The sequence below is a fragment of the Simochromis diagramma genome, unplaced genomic scaffold (assembly GCF_900408965.1).
Source record: "Simochromis diagramma unplaced genomic scaffold, fSimDia1.1 OVJJ01000753.1, whole genome shotgun sequence".
Taxonomy (NCBI): Eukaryota; Metazoa; Chordata; class Actinopteri; order Cichliformes; family Cichlidae; genus Simochromis; species Simochromis diagramma.
In genome coordinates this window covers 4,938,160-4,953,537 of record NW_024387523.1, presented here as the reverse complement: position 1 = coordinate 4,953,537, position 15,378 = coordinate 4,938,160, and the positions used below count along the sequence as shown (strand labels likewise).

The window sequence follows — 15,378 nt, the reverse complement described above, 5'->3', positions numbered from 1 at the left end:
CCCTCATCTGGGACTCTCCTCAGCTCTTTCTGGGACAGTGGCGTGGCTGCCCCTCTGTTGGTCTTCCTTGGTCTCTTGTGTTCTGGGGGCCTCTGGATGTCTGGAGTTTTGATCTCCTCCATACCTGCTTCATGCCCTGGAGGACGGGGCTGTGGCCCCCCCACACCCTCTAGCAGATCATTACATGAAGGAACCTTTTAAAAAAAACAAGCGCGTCCATGCTCACAGGTGTACACACGGGTGATCACACCCACAAACTACACCCTTTTTGGCTCCTACCTCAAAGCACACTGTGTTCTGTTGATCTTATGTGCTGCACAATAATGTTTAATATTTAGTATTTACTGTCATATTCCCATATATCATTGTGATGCTGTTTATTCTATTACTCTTGTTCTCTTCTGCTTGTTTTCTTTTTTCTTTCTCAGCAGGTGATCCAGGTGATTGATATATGCATTTTTTATTTCTTTTTTTTTTTTTTTTCTGCTCATTCTGTTGGTTTTTGTCTTTTGCCCTTCTCCCCCGTCCCTCTTCTCAGCTGTTTCTCTTTCCCTCTTTCTTTCTCCCCTTCTTTCCCCCAGTCAAGTCTGTCCCGTATTCAGTAAGTGAAAATAAAATAAACAATAAAAGGTGAATCAAATGGACCATTACGGCAAGGCTGGGATGGTCAATTTGGTAAAGTAAATCCGTTGGGCATCTTTCTTTGCCTTTAGACAACAATTCTGATGGCAAAAGAGCCAAACGGGACAGGCAAAAAAAAAAAAAAAAAAAAAAAAAAAAAAATGGAAATCAGTATGTTTGCATGTTTATTGACTACATCACAAAATGACCACAGGTGTATCTGCTGAAGTCCAAATCAGTCATAGAAGTGACAAACTGCCTGATTAAATTTCAATTAAACCTTAATCAGGATTTTTTTTTGTCATAATTCATGCATGAAAGAGTTAAAGTATTTTAAGTATCTTAATTTCAGCTAAAACATGAATCCTGAAGGTGACCAGTAGTTATAGGACGGGCTTAATCATTGTAATGCCATTTTTTCTATTGATTATTGATGACATAAATAATTTTTATTATATTTTCAAAGATGGCTATGTCATCTCCTGTCCAAACAAAGTTTTTGATTTAATGATTATAATTTTTGAAAAGAGCTGTATATTGTTTTTCAGGTTACAGTTCAAACAGAACCATCATCCTGGTATTGATAACTCTGTGTGTGACATTTGTATGACTGGTATATGTTTTAACTTTTACTGTAATGCATTTCTATTTGCACTATGCTTGAAATTTTATTTTTGTAAAGAGACTAAAACCAGTGCGTTTTATATATTATTGCAGCTCAGCAAAACGGTGAAATGTTGAATATATATTAGAAAAAAATAAAAAAAAATCAGTGTTTGCCCCATCATCTGCAAACAAACGCTGTCAGAGACTTCTTTAAAATTGTCGGTGACCACCCGGGAACATGGGTTGACTATACTGATGCCGTGATATTTGGGGTTCGAACAAAAAAAAAAAAAAAAAAAAAAAAAAAGAAGAAGCAGATGACCACCAAGTACTCACTTTGGCAGGGAGGCTCGTTAACCATCCAAATTTCCCGAACAGTATATGGTTGTTGTTTTTATCTTTCTGTCTGTGACAAACTACTCGACAATCAAACACAATGCATCTCAATAAGAATTCAAGCTTCCCGCAGAACTACTTCAATGCGTGCTATAGCACCACCATAACAACACCAACACAAGGAATGTTTTGATGAATAGAAAAGTTGTCTCCTTGTACATTAAATACAATCAGAGACACTGATGTTAGTTTCTATATTCTTTTATCTGAAATATGTTTTGTTATATCCAAATTAGAGATTTCTGATTGAAGACAAAAATGCATGGAAAAGATGTCACAGAATATTGCAAAACCTAAACAGTTGTTGCACAGGAAAAGACAAAAATCTGAATAAAAAAGGACGACAACTAATGTTGCCTTCAAAGTCAGTGACAAGGTTTAAAGAGCCAACATAAGCACCCAGCAGAGGAAAGGAGGAAAGCAGGAAGCAAATTATTTAGGACCATATGTTATAACGGCTATCCAGGACAAAAACGCAGACCTTCAGGATTGCACTGGGGTTATAATTTCAAAAGTAAACATCGACCATCTGAAGCTAAGTAAAGAACCCACACCAAGAGTGCCACAAACATCTGGGGACTATCATCTTCAGCCATGTCACCTCAACCTGAAGACCCATTACCAGCCACAGCCGGCCCACATTTAGTTCCTACACCACAACCACCATTACCTGATGCTGCTCACAATGTGCAAACAACACCTGGCACATCAAAAGCTCAACAATAGCTGCTGCAGAAAGAAAAGATCAGAAGATCACGAAGTTCATCGTAATTTAAGATCTTAGGGCTCAAGCAGGCGTGGCCAGTGATTATTGGCATGAAAAACAAGAACGATGAAAATGTGGATTAATCACAATCACAACAATATTATCATCGCAATATTCCACAATATCGTAAATCCATATTTTACTAGCGCTGTGCACCTTTTCTGAGATACAAACTCTCTATAAATTTTAATTAAGCTACAGTGTAAACCTTTGGTGTGACCACTTTTAGTACTCGACATAGTCTGACCTCTTAAAAAGGCTTTCTTGTGATTACTTTAAGTATTACACATGATTATCTTTTACTGTTCATTTACTGGATACATTGCTTATCTAATGTGAAGGACGCACTGTACACTATGCTGAGAAATGCAAAATTTCATATGAATCATAATCACTATATAGAAATACTGTCTGCCAATTTATATAAAATTCATTGGCTAATTATTTTGTGTTCAGGTTATAAGGTAGTTATTAACATGCCACATTAGATCAAGCCAATGGAGTATGATGTCATTGTGGGAATAGTGAACGAACATCATCACTAGACCTTAGTGGTAAATAACAAATTCATTTTAAATATTCATTTAAACCATTTAACCAAGACAAATGCTTGACATGTGGATACATGGATTTTTAAGGGAAACATCTTCACTAAACTTTATTTGAGGTCATACAGCCACAACAAAACAAGTCTCTGTAACTGGATCCATTAGAAGAGACAAAACAGGACACTCAGAGATGTCTAGAAACAACAAGGCAAGGAAAACTGCCCAAATGTTATTCCATTATCCCTTCTTATACGAATATTTAAAAAATATATTTATGGTATTAATTGTATTATTTTGTTAATATGAAACAATGTGTATAATTCTAAAATCTGGACCCACAAAAGTTTCATTTTTGTATAGTTTAAAAAAAAAAAACAACAACAATGGTATGGGTATTCTTTATAGCTTTTAAAATACCTGTCCCTGTTTTTCTTTGTGTTTATTTCTACCCTCATGTCTGTGTTTGATGGTTCTTTCACAAAAGACAATGCAGCACAGGCAGAATCTACACTGTTGTTAAGGTCCGGTGCCAAACGACTCATGGACCGGTACCGGTCCGAGGCCCGGGGGTTGGGGACCGCTGGTCTACATCACAGATGAGGGCTAGATGTGAGAACCACAAAACTGCTCAGTGACAAACTACTAACAACAACAGTGTTTTAGATGTTTAAAATGGAACTAAATTTGATAATTCACACAGATATCGAGGAGAACTTTTGTAGATTTTAATGGATTGATTTTGATACATCTGAGTTGACACTGGTACCAGACAAAGATTAAATTACCTAATCTATTAATTAGAGAGAGAGAGATAAACCTTTATTAGTTCCACACGTTTGGTCAATTACAATTGGTTTTCAGGGCATTTGTGTGAAGAAAGGCTTGAAACCTCTCCAGGTGGACTTGCGATACAGTGAAACATCCCAAACAAGTGGATGCTACATCGTGTAGAGTTCGCTGTAAGTATGTGTCCTAATCCTCATAACCTTCATATATCCATCTATCCAACCATCCATCTGAAAAGATATGAGTATGAAAAATGCTATTTTTCAATTAATATACCGTTTACATTTTGGGTAGAAAATATATATATTTTTTAAAAGGGACAATATCTTTTCTATTGTCAAGAGAAGCCATAAACAAACACAGGCTGCAAACTGCCACCGCTCTCCTTCTTAATACACATATGTAACACATCACCATTCGATTTTCATACAATCCTAATATTTCCTTTTTAACTACTGTTGAAATTAACTGTAGCAATAAATATATCTTTGGCTGTGTATGTGGTATTTTTTTGTTTTTTCTACAGATGACCACTGTGGATGTCACTACAGATGTCACCACTGTGGATAGAAAGAGCATGACACTGATGACAGCTGTAAACTTAATCAGAAACACTTGTTGTCAAATGATTACAAGACATCCCCGGAAATTCTAGGCTGAATGAAAAGCTAAAAATAATAATAAATAAATAATGTATACTTTATTGATCCCGAGGGGAAATTCCTCACTGCATTTAACTCATTCAGTCAGTAAAGCAGTGGGCAGCCACCAATCCAGCGCCCAGGGAGCAGTGGGTAGGGATTGTACCTTGCTCAGGGGTACCTCAGGGTAGTCTTTCAGTGGATTTAAATCCCCGACCTTCCGATCATAGGACCACTACTCTACTGCCCACAGTAATAACCCTGCCCGCAAATGGCACTAATAGAAAAGTCACACAATGTGTGATGTAGCCCCATAGTTTTTGTGGTGATGAAAGATGGAGAAAACGGCAGCCATTGCATCCTGCATGCTTCCTAGTGACCAAAAAAGAGGTGAGATGGTTCTTGGGCCAGTTTTTACTGCAAGACGTTCAGTTAATTTTACAAATGCATGATACAAACATACACGTTTCAGTGCATAATATATTCGGATTCTCTGATCACAACCTGATGTAGGTAAACTGTTATTTATAAGCGTTTCAGTGGGTATAAAAGCGCTTAATATCTGGAAGGTAGGTACCCCAATCATAATGTTCTGTTAGTAATACTCCTGTATCTTTTGCCTGATGGGAGAAGACTGAAGGTGACTAGCTTTCCTGGTGGCATAGTATGAAGGTATGGAAAGCAAAACCCAACCAATGATCCTGGAGCCTCTATATACTACTTTGATCAAGCTTTTGTTTGTTGTGACTGGCTGTTCTAGTCAGGATGGAGAAAATAAGGACTATCTGTAACAGCTGTGTAAAATTGGGTCATACCTTCCCGACTGACCCTGTATTTTCTCAGCTACTGGAAGAAGTCTCTGGTGGGCTTTACTCACTGGTGTTTAATTCCCATGATAGACTGGTGTATAGTGGTGCCTAGGAAGTGCTTGAAGAAGGAGACACTCTCAACAACCTGGCCAACATCATTACTAGAATTCCCACTGCTAGAAAATTCAGAGGAAGAACATCAGTCTTTAAGTTGAAAACTCAAATGAAGTTATGCAGCAGGACAGCAACCTAGCATAAGACTAAATCTACCTTTGAAAGGAGAAAAAAACGACTTTGCAGTGGCCAAGTCAACGAACACATCTGAAATGCACTGAAATTGGCTTGGGACATTATAACAGGAAAGAAGGCATGGTGGAAATTCCACCATAGAGATGTTGGAGACTCGCCTCAAGTTATCAGGCCACTTTGTAACAGTGGTTACTGCTAAAGCATGGCACAACTCCGACCTTTGTCATCAATGCATTGGATAAACAGTTGGTTCAATTTATATAAAAATTCTTACAAAACTTGCATTACAGGTTATTTTTGTTTTATGTTAAATCTGACACAGCACAAATGCACATAAAAACAGGACAGGTCAAAATGCTAATTCATGCTAGCTTGGCACCAAGAAGTGTGGACATCCTTGAAAAACAGAAAAGCGACTGGTAAAAGTAATGCTGAAATGATGCTTCATCTAGTTGTGACAATATGGTGTACTGAATCACCTTATGATATTCAGTTTTATTGGTTTTCGGTCATGGATTCACCTTAATGTCCTTCCTATTCCATATCTGACCCATTCATAAGTTTAGACACTGTAGAAAAGCTGTCATTTGTTGATTTTATCTTTTATTCATTTCCTACCTGCTGAAGCGGAAATATTAGCAGCTGTATTTGACAGGTGTTCTCAAACTGACAAAAAAAAAAAAGCCTTATTTATTTATTCATTCATTCATTCATTTTTGAGGTGACATACTGAGGGCTTCCATACTGTTATACTAGTTTAGTAGTAGTTTTACTTCAGCTAAAGGAGGAAAAGTTCTTTTCTCACCTCTTTCAGCATGCTCACCCTTCAAGCATCAGAAACAGCAACACAAATTATTCTTTTGTTTACTCTCTACACAAGTGCTGGAATAATCTTGCCAATGTAAAAGACACGATGTTGCACAACATTAATCAGATTCCTTCAGCTCGAGTGCTGCTCCACATTTCTCAGTCTGAACATACAGTGCACACCCCTGCTTTGCTTTTATGCTACCACTGGTATCGTGCACCACACCACTTTAGATCAGTGTTATTCTGAACCCTGCTCTTATTCCAAAGCATCTCTAAGTCTGCTATTAAAAGGCTGGATATACCACTGGATATCACTTTCCATTTGGAGGACTTCAGCCCATCTCTGATGACTGTAGGGAATAAGTGGTCGTGAGCTTCCGCTGTCCTCGTGGCAAAGAGAGAAAGGGAGAGACAAAGAGAGGGGAGAAATCTAATTATTTCTCTCCCATGGCCCAGCAAGCCTTAAAGGTTAATCACTGTCCGTTGAGCTAATTCTGTCTGGGTACACTGCAGTAATTACAACACCTGTCTCTCGCTCTCCCTCTCCTGCTTCCTCTAATGCCTTATTCTGTCTGTTTGTCTATCTGTGTGTCTGTCTGTGTCTCTGTCTGCGTCAGTATTTAGACAAGGGCATAACTGTTCTAATTTGGCGTCTGTACACCACTACAGTGGACTTCAAATTAGGCAATTAAGATATGATTAAACCGCAGACGTGTCAAGTTCAAGACAACACTTCTTACAGCACAACAAAAAAAACTCAGGCAACAGGACAAACAGCCTCAGGTGTTGACCCGGCTTCCAACCTCTTAATATCTCAGTCGAATGAAGTATATATTTGACAGACATAAACCGATAGAGAGCGGCATGGTGGTTAACACAGTCGCCTCCTGAACACCCTGGGTCTGAAACCGCTCCCCAGCTGGGGCCTTTCTCTTTGCATTTTGTCACTTGGTTTCTTTCCAGGTACTCCCGGCTTCCTCCTGCAGTCCAAATATATACACGGGGTTAGGTTAAATGGTGAGTCTAAATTGACCGTAGGTGTGAATGTGAGCATGAATTGCCTGTCTCTATGTGTTAGTCCTGTGACAGACTGGCGAACTGTCGGGGCTGTATTCCGCCTCGCATCCTATGACAGCTAGGATAAGCTGCAGCCCAACCGTGACACTGAACTGAAGTGGATAGAGAGATGTGTTTATATAGGTACAGAAAGAGAGATGTATTCATATCTTGCATCGCATCTCTAAGTGAGGAGGGTTTCCTTTTCTCACCCCCTCTCTTTCTCACATTCCTCACTCATTCTTTCTTCTCACCGCCTTTTCTCTCTCATCCTACCTTCTCGTCACCTACTGTCTCACTCCCTCCCCACTACTCTCAACGCTTCTCTTCCTCCTCCTTTCTTACTCTTCATTATCTCAACAGCACTCAACCACCGTCTCTTTCTCACCTAATTTCTCTCTGTCACTGGCTCGGCTTCTAACTGTGTACAGCTGTATCTCACTTTAGCAACAGCTGAAGGAACTTCGCCCTGGGCCTAGAAATACTGCACCATCTCTTCTCCTTCCACTTTTTTCCCTTTTACTACCAAAAGTATGTCCAGAAGCAACAGCTTAAGAGTACCTCTCACTTCCCACCAAAGTTCAGTGATATAAAGTGCCTTGGATGCACCGCCTATGACTGCTGAATAGAAGTTGAAGCATGACCGGTGTTCTTGATATTACTGTGAATAAAAAGTGCTTATGCATACTTTAGAAAACTGCTAATTTATGCTTAGTAGACCTTAGAAGACCCTATTCTTATTAATTTCTTATCACACTGCCATACACAAAAAGACATTTTCTACATCCCCTTTCATCCTCTACTTCTTCTTTCTGTTTCCAGATTTCCTACAGTTATCAAATTAGTATTTTTGGTCGTTCTGTTTTTTCTCCCTGAGGCCCAGATAGGCTTCTCTAACAGGCTGCTCCCTGCTGAGGCCAGTGGCCTGATGCTGCTGAGGCTGGTGGGCTGTCATTCCCCATATCATCAATACAAAACAGAGAGGAATGAGAGAGAGAGTGAAAAAAAGAAGAAGACTGGGGAAGATGAGACACAAATCGTGACAAAGAAGCTAAGAGTAGCCCTTAGCAAAGTGTCATCACTCAGACAATCTCCATCCTTTCCACTCTGTCTTTATGTTTTCTACGTGCTAAGGGACCAAAACAGAAGCGGGGGACAGTGCCAGCTTTATCACATTCCAAATGTTTTCCAAGAATTTTGCGAAGTGACAAAGATCCCTAGAATTTGTTTCTTGGCCCCTGAGGCGAAGCTCTGCTTGAGAGTCTGTGCAGATGGGTGCTGATGGAAACAGTGGTGATGAGGAGTGCTGCTGGTAGCTGGTGGAGGGAAGCTAGAATTGCTGAGAAAGAGACGAGGGATGCTGAGAGCGAGAGGGGAGAAGATGGAAAACAACAGCACCTGGCTGGCTGTTATGCCTTCGCCAAGGATAGAGTGGAGGCGGATGTATGTTTCCAGTGATGTTTATTTGTTTCTCTGTATGTTTGTTTGTCTGCAGGATTAAGTAAAAACTACTGAGCCGAATTTGATGAAACTTGTTAAAAAGGTGGGGTTAGAGCAACAGACAAACCCATTAATTTTGGATCACTTTAGAATGTATTGAAGAATGTATTGTGGAAAGTCAGATCAATGGTCTGTCGAAAGCAAAAAATGAGACTGAAGGACAAACTGCATTTACGTATCCTTGTGCATGAACATAAATGGAGGAAAATGGTGAGCTCTTTGTAAGGCTGTTTACACTTCTCAGTTTCTTCCGTCTGTTTCATGTAATCCCCAGAGACTGTATATAAAAGAAAGCCATAACCACCATGAAGAGCCACTGGTCTGAGCTTTGATGCGCCAACATTAGCATTTTTGAAGCCAGATGGAGTGCTAAGTAATCAGCAATTAACTGCACAATGAGCTGTATTATTTGTCATATAACTGCATTCAAATTATGCATTTGTGGATGACATGCACCATTATCCACTTCAAGAGTGCATCAACAAGGACACAGATTAAACCAGAACGACATGTAAAGGACTGCGAGCCTCACTTGTCTCAATTAAAGTCAGAGTTCATGATTCAAGAATAAGATAGACAATGGGCAAAAATGGCATCCACATGAGAGATCCAAGGAGAAACCACTGACTAATAAGAACAATAAGCTTGTCTCACATTTGCCAAAAAAAGCATCCTGATGATTCCCAAGACTTTTGGGAAAATATTCTGTGGACTGACAGGACAAAAGATGGACTTTTTGTGTGCTGTTGCATCTGGTGTAAAACTAATACAGCAGTTCATATAATGAACATTATAGCAACTGTCAAATATAGTGGTGCTAGTGTGATAGTCTGACACTGTTTTGCTGCTTCTGGACCTGAATGACTAGCTATAATTGATGGAACCATGAAATCTGCTTTCTGCGAGAAAATCCTGAAGGTGAACGTCCGGCCATCAGTTTGTGCCCTAAAGCTCAAGCATACTCGGATTATGCAGCGGAACAATGATCTGAAACAGGTCAGGAAGTCCACCTCTGAATGGCTCCAAAAAGAACAAAAAACAAAAACAAAATGAAACTTTTGGAGTAGCCAAAACAAAATCTAAACTTAAATCCCTCTGAGCTGCTTTGGCATGACCTAAATACAGAGTCGTCATTTTTATACCCGCTGTATTGCTCCTATACTGCATATTTCTAAAGTGTGTTTGTTAACAGTACATTTACTGCTACATGCATTGAGAGTAAGCTAACGCAGGGAAAGTAAGACAAAAACAGTTAAACCTTGGCTGTCAAAGTTATTAGAGAAAGCAATATGTTTAGTAGTTAAAACAGTCTAAGTTAATACTGCAATGTTACTTCTTAAGAACATATTCTGAATTCAGACAGCTCTACAGTATGCAGATAAACTGTCCACTTACAATTAAAATCATTCCTTTTCCTTTAGTGTTAATAAACTCAACATATTGCTTGCAAAACTGAAGGTATTTTGTTCTTCTGTCAGCACACGAGCATTGATCCTATGCCTGTGCTTGCGTTGGAGTGTAGCAGCACCCACACATATTGCTGAGATGAATGTCTGGCATACAGGTAGACTCTTTATAGCTATTCTGAAATGTTTTGTCAAACAACCTTACAGTGTAACCATATAAGTTATCGCAGCCTGACCTGTGTAGGCAGGTAAAGTCGTAAATCTTAAAAGGCAGCGACGTCTGTGCGCATCTCTCTTTAGAGCCGTACATGCTGTAAGCGTAGTTAATATATTTTTTAAGATGCAAAGCATATATAACGTTCCAGAGAAGCTTGCAAAAATCGCACCGTCTTAAAGGGTTTTACACGCTGATGTTGCATCTGGCCTTAAAGAGATATATACACTTATCATGCTCCACCAGGTAAATGTGGAGCAGGATAGCTCTAAACTACGCCTTTAACATCAACAAGTCATCATGTTTACCACTCTGAGCTGTCTGTGATCACAGTACACCAAAAGATACCAAAAGAAACAATTTGTGCATGACTCTCTCAGTTGCATAATCATTTATGATTCACCACTTCCTGCAGGCTTTAAAACATGCAGTGATTGCCATGACTACAGATGGCATGTGCATAAATGCTGCACATTAAATGATTTGAATATTTATCAAAATGTGACATGCTGGGTTTATTGAGAAGAATTTTACATTGCTGACAGGCAGATAAAATATGTGCGCTTAAAACCTAGATGCTGATGAAGATTGACAGCATTATGGTCCAGCGTATATACTGTGTGCAAAGGGTTCTGCTTAGAAGACCCGGCCACAGGGAGGCCAGTGAAATCCTAGTGCCAGAACCAAGCCTGGATAAAGGGGACGGGTTGGGTTGAAAGATTCATGGATGTAGTGAAGGAGGATATGCAGAGGGTTGATGTTCGAGAGGATGCTAGGGATGGAATGAAATACAGGCAGATGAAGACGAACATGTTCTGCCTAAAAGTTACCTTGTGTGAGAAGTTGAAGAGTCCGGACTTCCTCCCGGACACGAAGCTGCAGGACCTGCTGCAGGATGTGCTGCCTCTGCGCTTCCTGCATGATGCCCATTCTTTCCAGCTTTCTGTCCGTCAATCTCATCAGAGCCCGCCCTGAACAAAACACGCAAAATGAATCTGAAGGTTAAAGGTGAGACGCATGGGTGAAATTTAACATGCACAGCTGGAGACACTCCAAAAAGGGCTACCGATAACGTATTCGTGCCTGTGGAAGAGCAGAGTGTCAACGGCATTCAAGTGCAAATTCCTAAAGCTGTTCAAGGACGCAATATTTTCTTTTATAAAAGCATAAAGAGAAACTGTTTTACGACTCGTTCTTTTTTATGTGACCGTCACTTAGCCTGAAATTTCCAATTAAGCCCAGTGCAACTCACTGCAAAGCAGTTTCGTCTCTGCATAAATATCAGTACTGTGCATCCCTTGAGCAAGGATCCCTCACAGCTCTTTCCTTAATTGCAAATCCTTGTATAAAAATTCATAATTTAATCATGCAATCAGTTTGTATGAAGGGGATTTAGGCTGCTGATAAAAAGCCATGCAGAATATGGTGTAATTATTAACGCTTCTTATGAGTGCCTTTGTAACATGTGGGATGGTAAGCAGATAGGATAATAATGCAGAGCAATTACTAGGCATTAAAGTTCGTCCCCAGCAGCTCTCTTTCCTCTTTCGCCCTGATGGCTGTCTGGACAAGAAAATCTGATTGGTTTGACTGCCAAGAGAGTAGCTCGGTCCTGAAAGCCTCATGGATGCTGGTTTCACATATTCGTCCCCATCTTCTTTTTGTTCTAGTTTCCTCTGTTCCACGACTATTTGTGGTTTGATCAACAACAATCAAATGCGAAGGCTCAATAATAAAGATTTAATATAAAAATGTTTGCTTTTATTCAGATCCAGCCTGCCTGCAAAAAAAAGGCAGACTTTACAATTTCATGTCTCTTGACTTTCTTGGACTATCTGTTGTAGATTGTTTGGGTATGCCGAGCCCCATGCTACCACTTTGCTACCACAGCACAAAAGGGAGTTTGCTTGGAAAGCTAAGTACCCTTAAGTGTTATCGGTAAAATGTTGACTGTGTTTGGCCAATTTTCTTCTTTCTAACAAAAGAAGCTCTTGACTCTGCCCTTCGGCCAGATGGGGGTAAAATGCCTAATATAGTTAAGACGCCTCAACTTAGAGTCGCACTGAAAGACTGTAGACATTACAAAAACACTGGGGAACTAAGTAGAGTCATAAAGACTCAGAAGTAAGAGGAGCATATTAAATGGGAAGATGGAAAGACGAAGATTACTGATGTGAAAAAAGAGAGTGGAATCGGAGGCTGAGAGTGGAAAGTCGGGAAAGAAGAGTGAGACGTACAAACTGACAGAATGGAAAAAAAAAAGGATGCACACATAAAGCATGCTGTTATGAGTCTATAAATACTGACCAGGCATCACTTGGCACCTGATCTTGTAACTCAAGATAGATTGGCATGGCAACAGAGGTTTGCTTTTTCTGTGCTTCTGTAAAGTCTACCTTAAACAACAGCAGAAACAACAAAGAAAACACGGCAAACTTTACATAATGGATAATAATGCATGCTTAGAATCTTTATATGTTATTATTATCATCTTGATATTATAAATTTGGAAAATTAAAATAAAACTATAGAGCACTTGTGTCAAACTCCAGTCAACTTTTAAATGTGTCCCTGCTGCAACACACACGAATAAGATTAGTAGGCCATTAGCAAGACTCTATAGACTGCATGCTGAGGTGGCAACCTAGAGCTGGGCGATAGAACGATAACGATATGTATCGCGATATAACTTTTTCTCGATAGAAAAATTTAACTATCGCGATAGACCTCGCCGCTCTTGTCCTCTTAAAAAAAAGAAAAAAAAAAAAAAGAACAGCCAATCCAAATTAAGTAGCGCAGAGCCGAACCAATCACAGCCGCAGCGTCACGTCACGTGACTTGTTACGTACAGCACAAGTGCCAAGCCGCACATGTGTATTTGTTTGGGAAGCAGCCGGCCACCGTACCGCCCGGGTAATGGAGGAAATGAGTGTGCCGACTAGAAAAATCAACCGAGCATGACCGAAGGTTACCGAAGAGAAAACAGATGATGGTTCCAATGCCGGAGAGATTGTCGAACGGAAGAGCCATAGAAGTTCCGTAGTGTGAAGGTATTTCGGCTATTTCAAGTCTGACAAAAAACAGAGTAGCATGCACTGTAAATTGTGCCGAAAGCAAGTCTGGAAATACAATAAACTGGTGCATGCTCAGGCTGCGTCCACATGTACCCGGGTATTTTTGAAAACGCAGATTTTTCTATGCATTTGCACCTTTCGTCCACACGTAAACGGCATTTTTGGTCCCTGAAAACGAAGATTTTTAAAAACTCCGGCCAGGGTGGATATTTTTGAAAACTCCGTTTTTGCATTTACGTGTGGACTAGAAAAACGGAGAAAACGCAGCGTCAAAGGTGTGCGCATTTTTTGACGTCACACTGTGTGCCATGTTATTGTTTCGGTGAAATGAATTTCTACAATACTGTTACTGTTAATTCTACTCTCTGCAGTGTTTAAATGCTTACATATACACACAGTTACTGTCCCTCCACACATACAACTCTGTTCTGCTTCTATGCCCCAGCTTTGTTTACTTTTTCCCACCGAGGCTTCTAGACTTCTGATTGGCCAACATTTCTGCACGGTTAGGAATCTAGCTCCACCTGCTGCTTTGGCATGTTCATAGCAGCGTTTTCCTTCATTTCTCCCTTTATGTGTGGACGGGCTTATTTTTTAAAACGAAAACAGAAAATCTCCGTTTTCAAAAATACCCGTGTACGTGTGGACGTAGCCTCAGTCTCTGACTGGAAGCGCTAATTCGTCATTCGGCTTTTGTCAGACTAAAGTAACTGTTAAAACTGTTTGAAAAGCTAAGCTATACAACAAGGAGAGATTGAGAATTTCCTTTTAGTTCTCAGTTTATTTGATATTGACAAAAGTTAGTCAGTTTTGTCTGTTCTTCTGTAAAACAAACTAAGATTTATTTTTAGAATTAATATTTTGTTTCTAAGTGGAATTGACAATTTAGTAGTCTGTTTCGTTTGTTCTGTTTTGAAACTTAAGCGCTTTAGCGGCTGCCTTTTGTGTAGTTTGCAATATTTGCCTTTATTTATCTGAAAAAGTCTCATGTTCCTTAAGTACATCTACCCTGTTGAACTTATTATGGGAAATAAATATTTAAATAAAAACAAGCTGCTGATTATTTCACATTTTACTTGTGAGCAACGGCACATTTAAATCTTACAAATATAGTTATTTGGCTTACATCGTGATAGATATCGTTATCGCCTGAAATGAAAAAAAAACATATCGTGATATGAAAAAATCTTATATCGCCCAGCTCTATGGCAACCCCTAAGCCTACTGAAGTAAATGTAAATAAATGGAAGTAAATGCAAGTGTTTGGAAAAATGTACTTATATTGGACCATCTTCATTTGCTTCGCTTCATTGCAACACAAATCAAATTGCTGAATGCCACCTCAGCTTAAAAGTTTCAGGACACCGGCTCTCGAGGACTGGAGTTTGACACCCCTGCTTTAGAGAAACTCCCCTTAGCTTTAGTATTTATTACTTTACTAAAATTTGTTATCACAACTTGCCTATTGAAGCTTTGATGGGCATCTTTATTGAGACTCTGGATATCTACAAGACTGCTTTAAAAACGCTCTGTGTTACTTACTGTAATACCGACACTAATGTTTCCTAAAGCAATACTGGCAATACTTAAAAAGACTGAAACTAGCAGTGAAACTAATAAAAACGAAACTACAATGAAACATTTTTCAAACAATAAAAACTGGAAACACTCTGGAAAATTTTTTTAATTAAAAACAAAAAGTCAAAACAAACAAACAACAAAAATAAAACTAATAAAGAAAAATAGAAGTATAATAACTACGTTCTCCGCAACTTTAATACCCACCCGTCATTATTTATTTTCCCACACATTGTGTGATCACCACAGACAGAAGATTAGGATACTTAAAAGAATCAAGGTAAGCTAAACCTCATATATCTTATTTCAGGTCAATAA

The 15,378-nt window shown here is 39.3% G+C and overlaps 1 protein-coding gene across 3 annotated transcripts in view; it reads right to left on the bottom strand.

Annotated features, from left to right (window-relative positions):
- samd12 (sterile alpha motif domain containing 12) overlaps window positions 1-15,378 on the bottom strand; it is a 127,104-nt gene that overhangs the window by 61,566 nt on the left and 50,160 nt on the right. For 2 of the 3 annotated variants that reach the window (XM_040019975.1, XM_040019972.1), the window contains exon 4: window positions 11,239-11,379. In XM_040019975.1, coding sequence (XP_039875909.1) covers window positions 11,239-11,379 — 141 coding nt within the window. Of the gene's footprint in view, window positions 1-4,238; window positions 11,380-15,378 lie in introns of those variants that run through there. The other variant, XM_040019973.1, reaches the window with a different exon arrangement.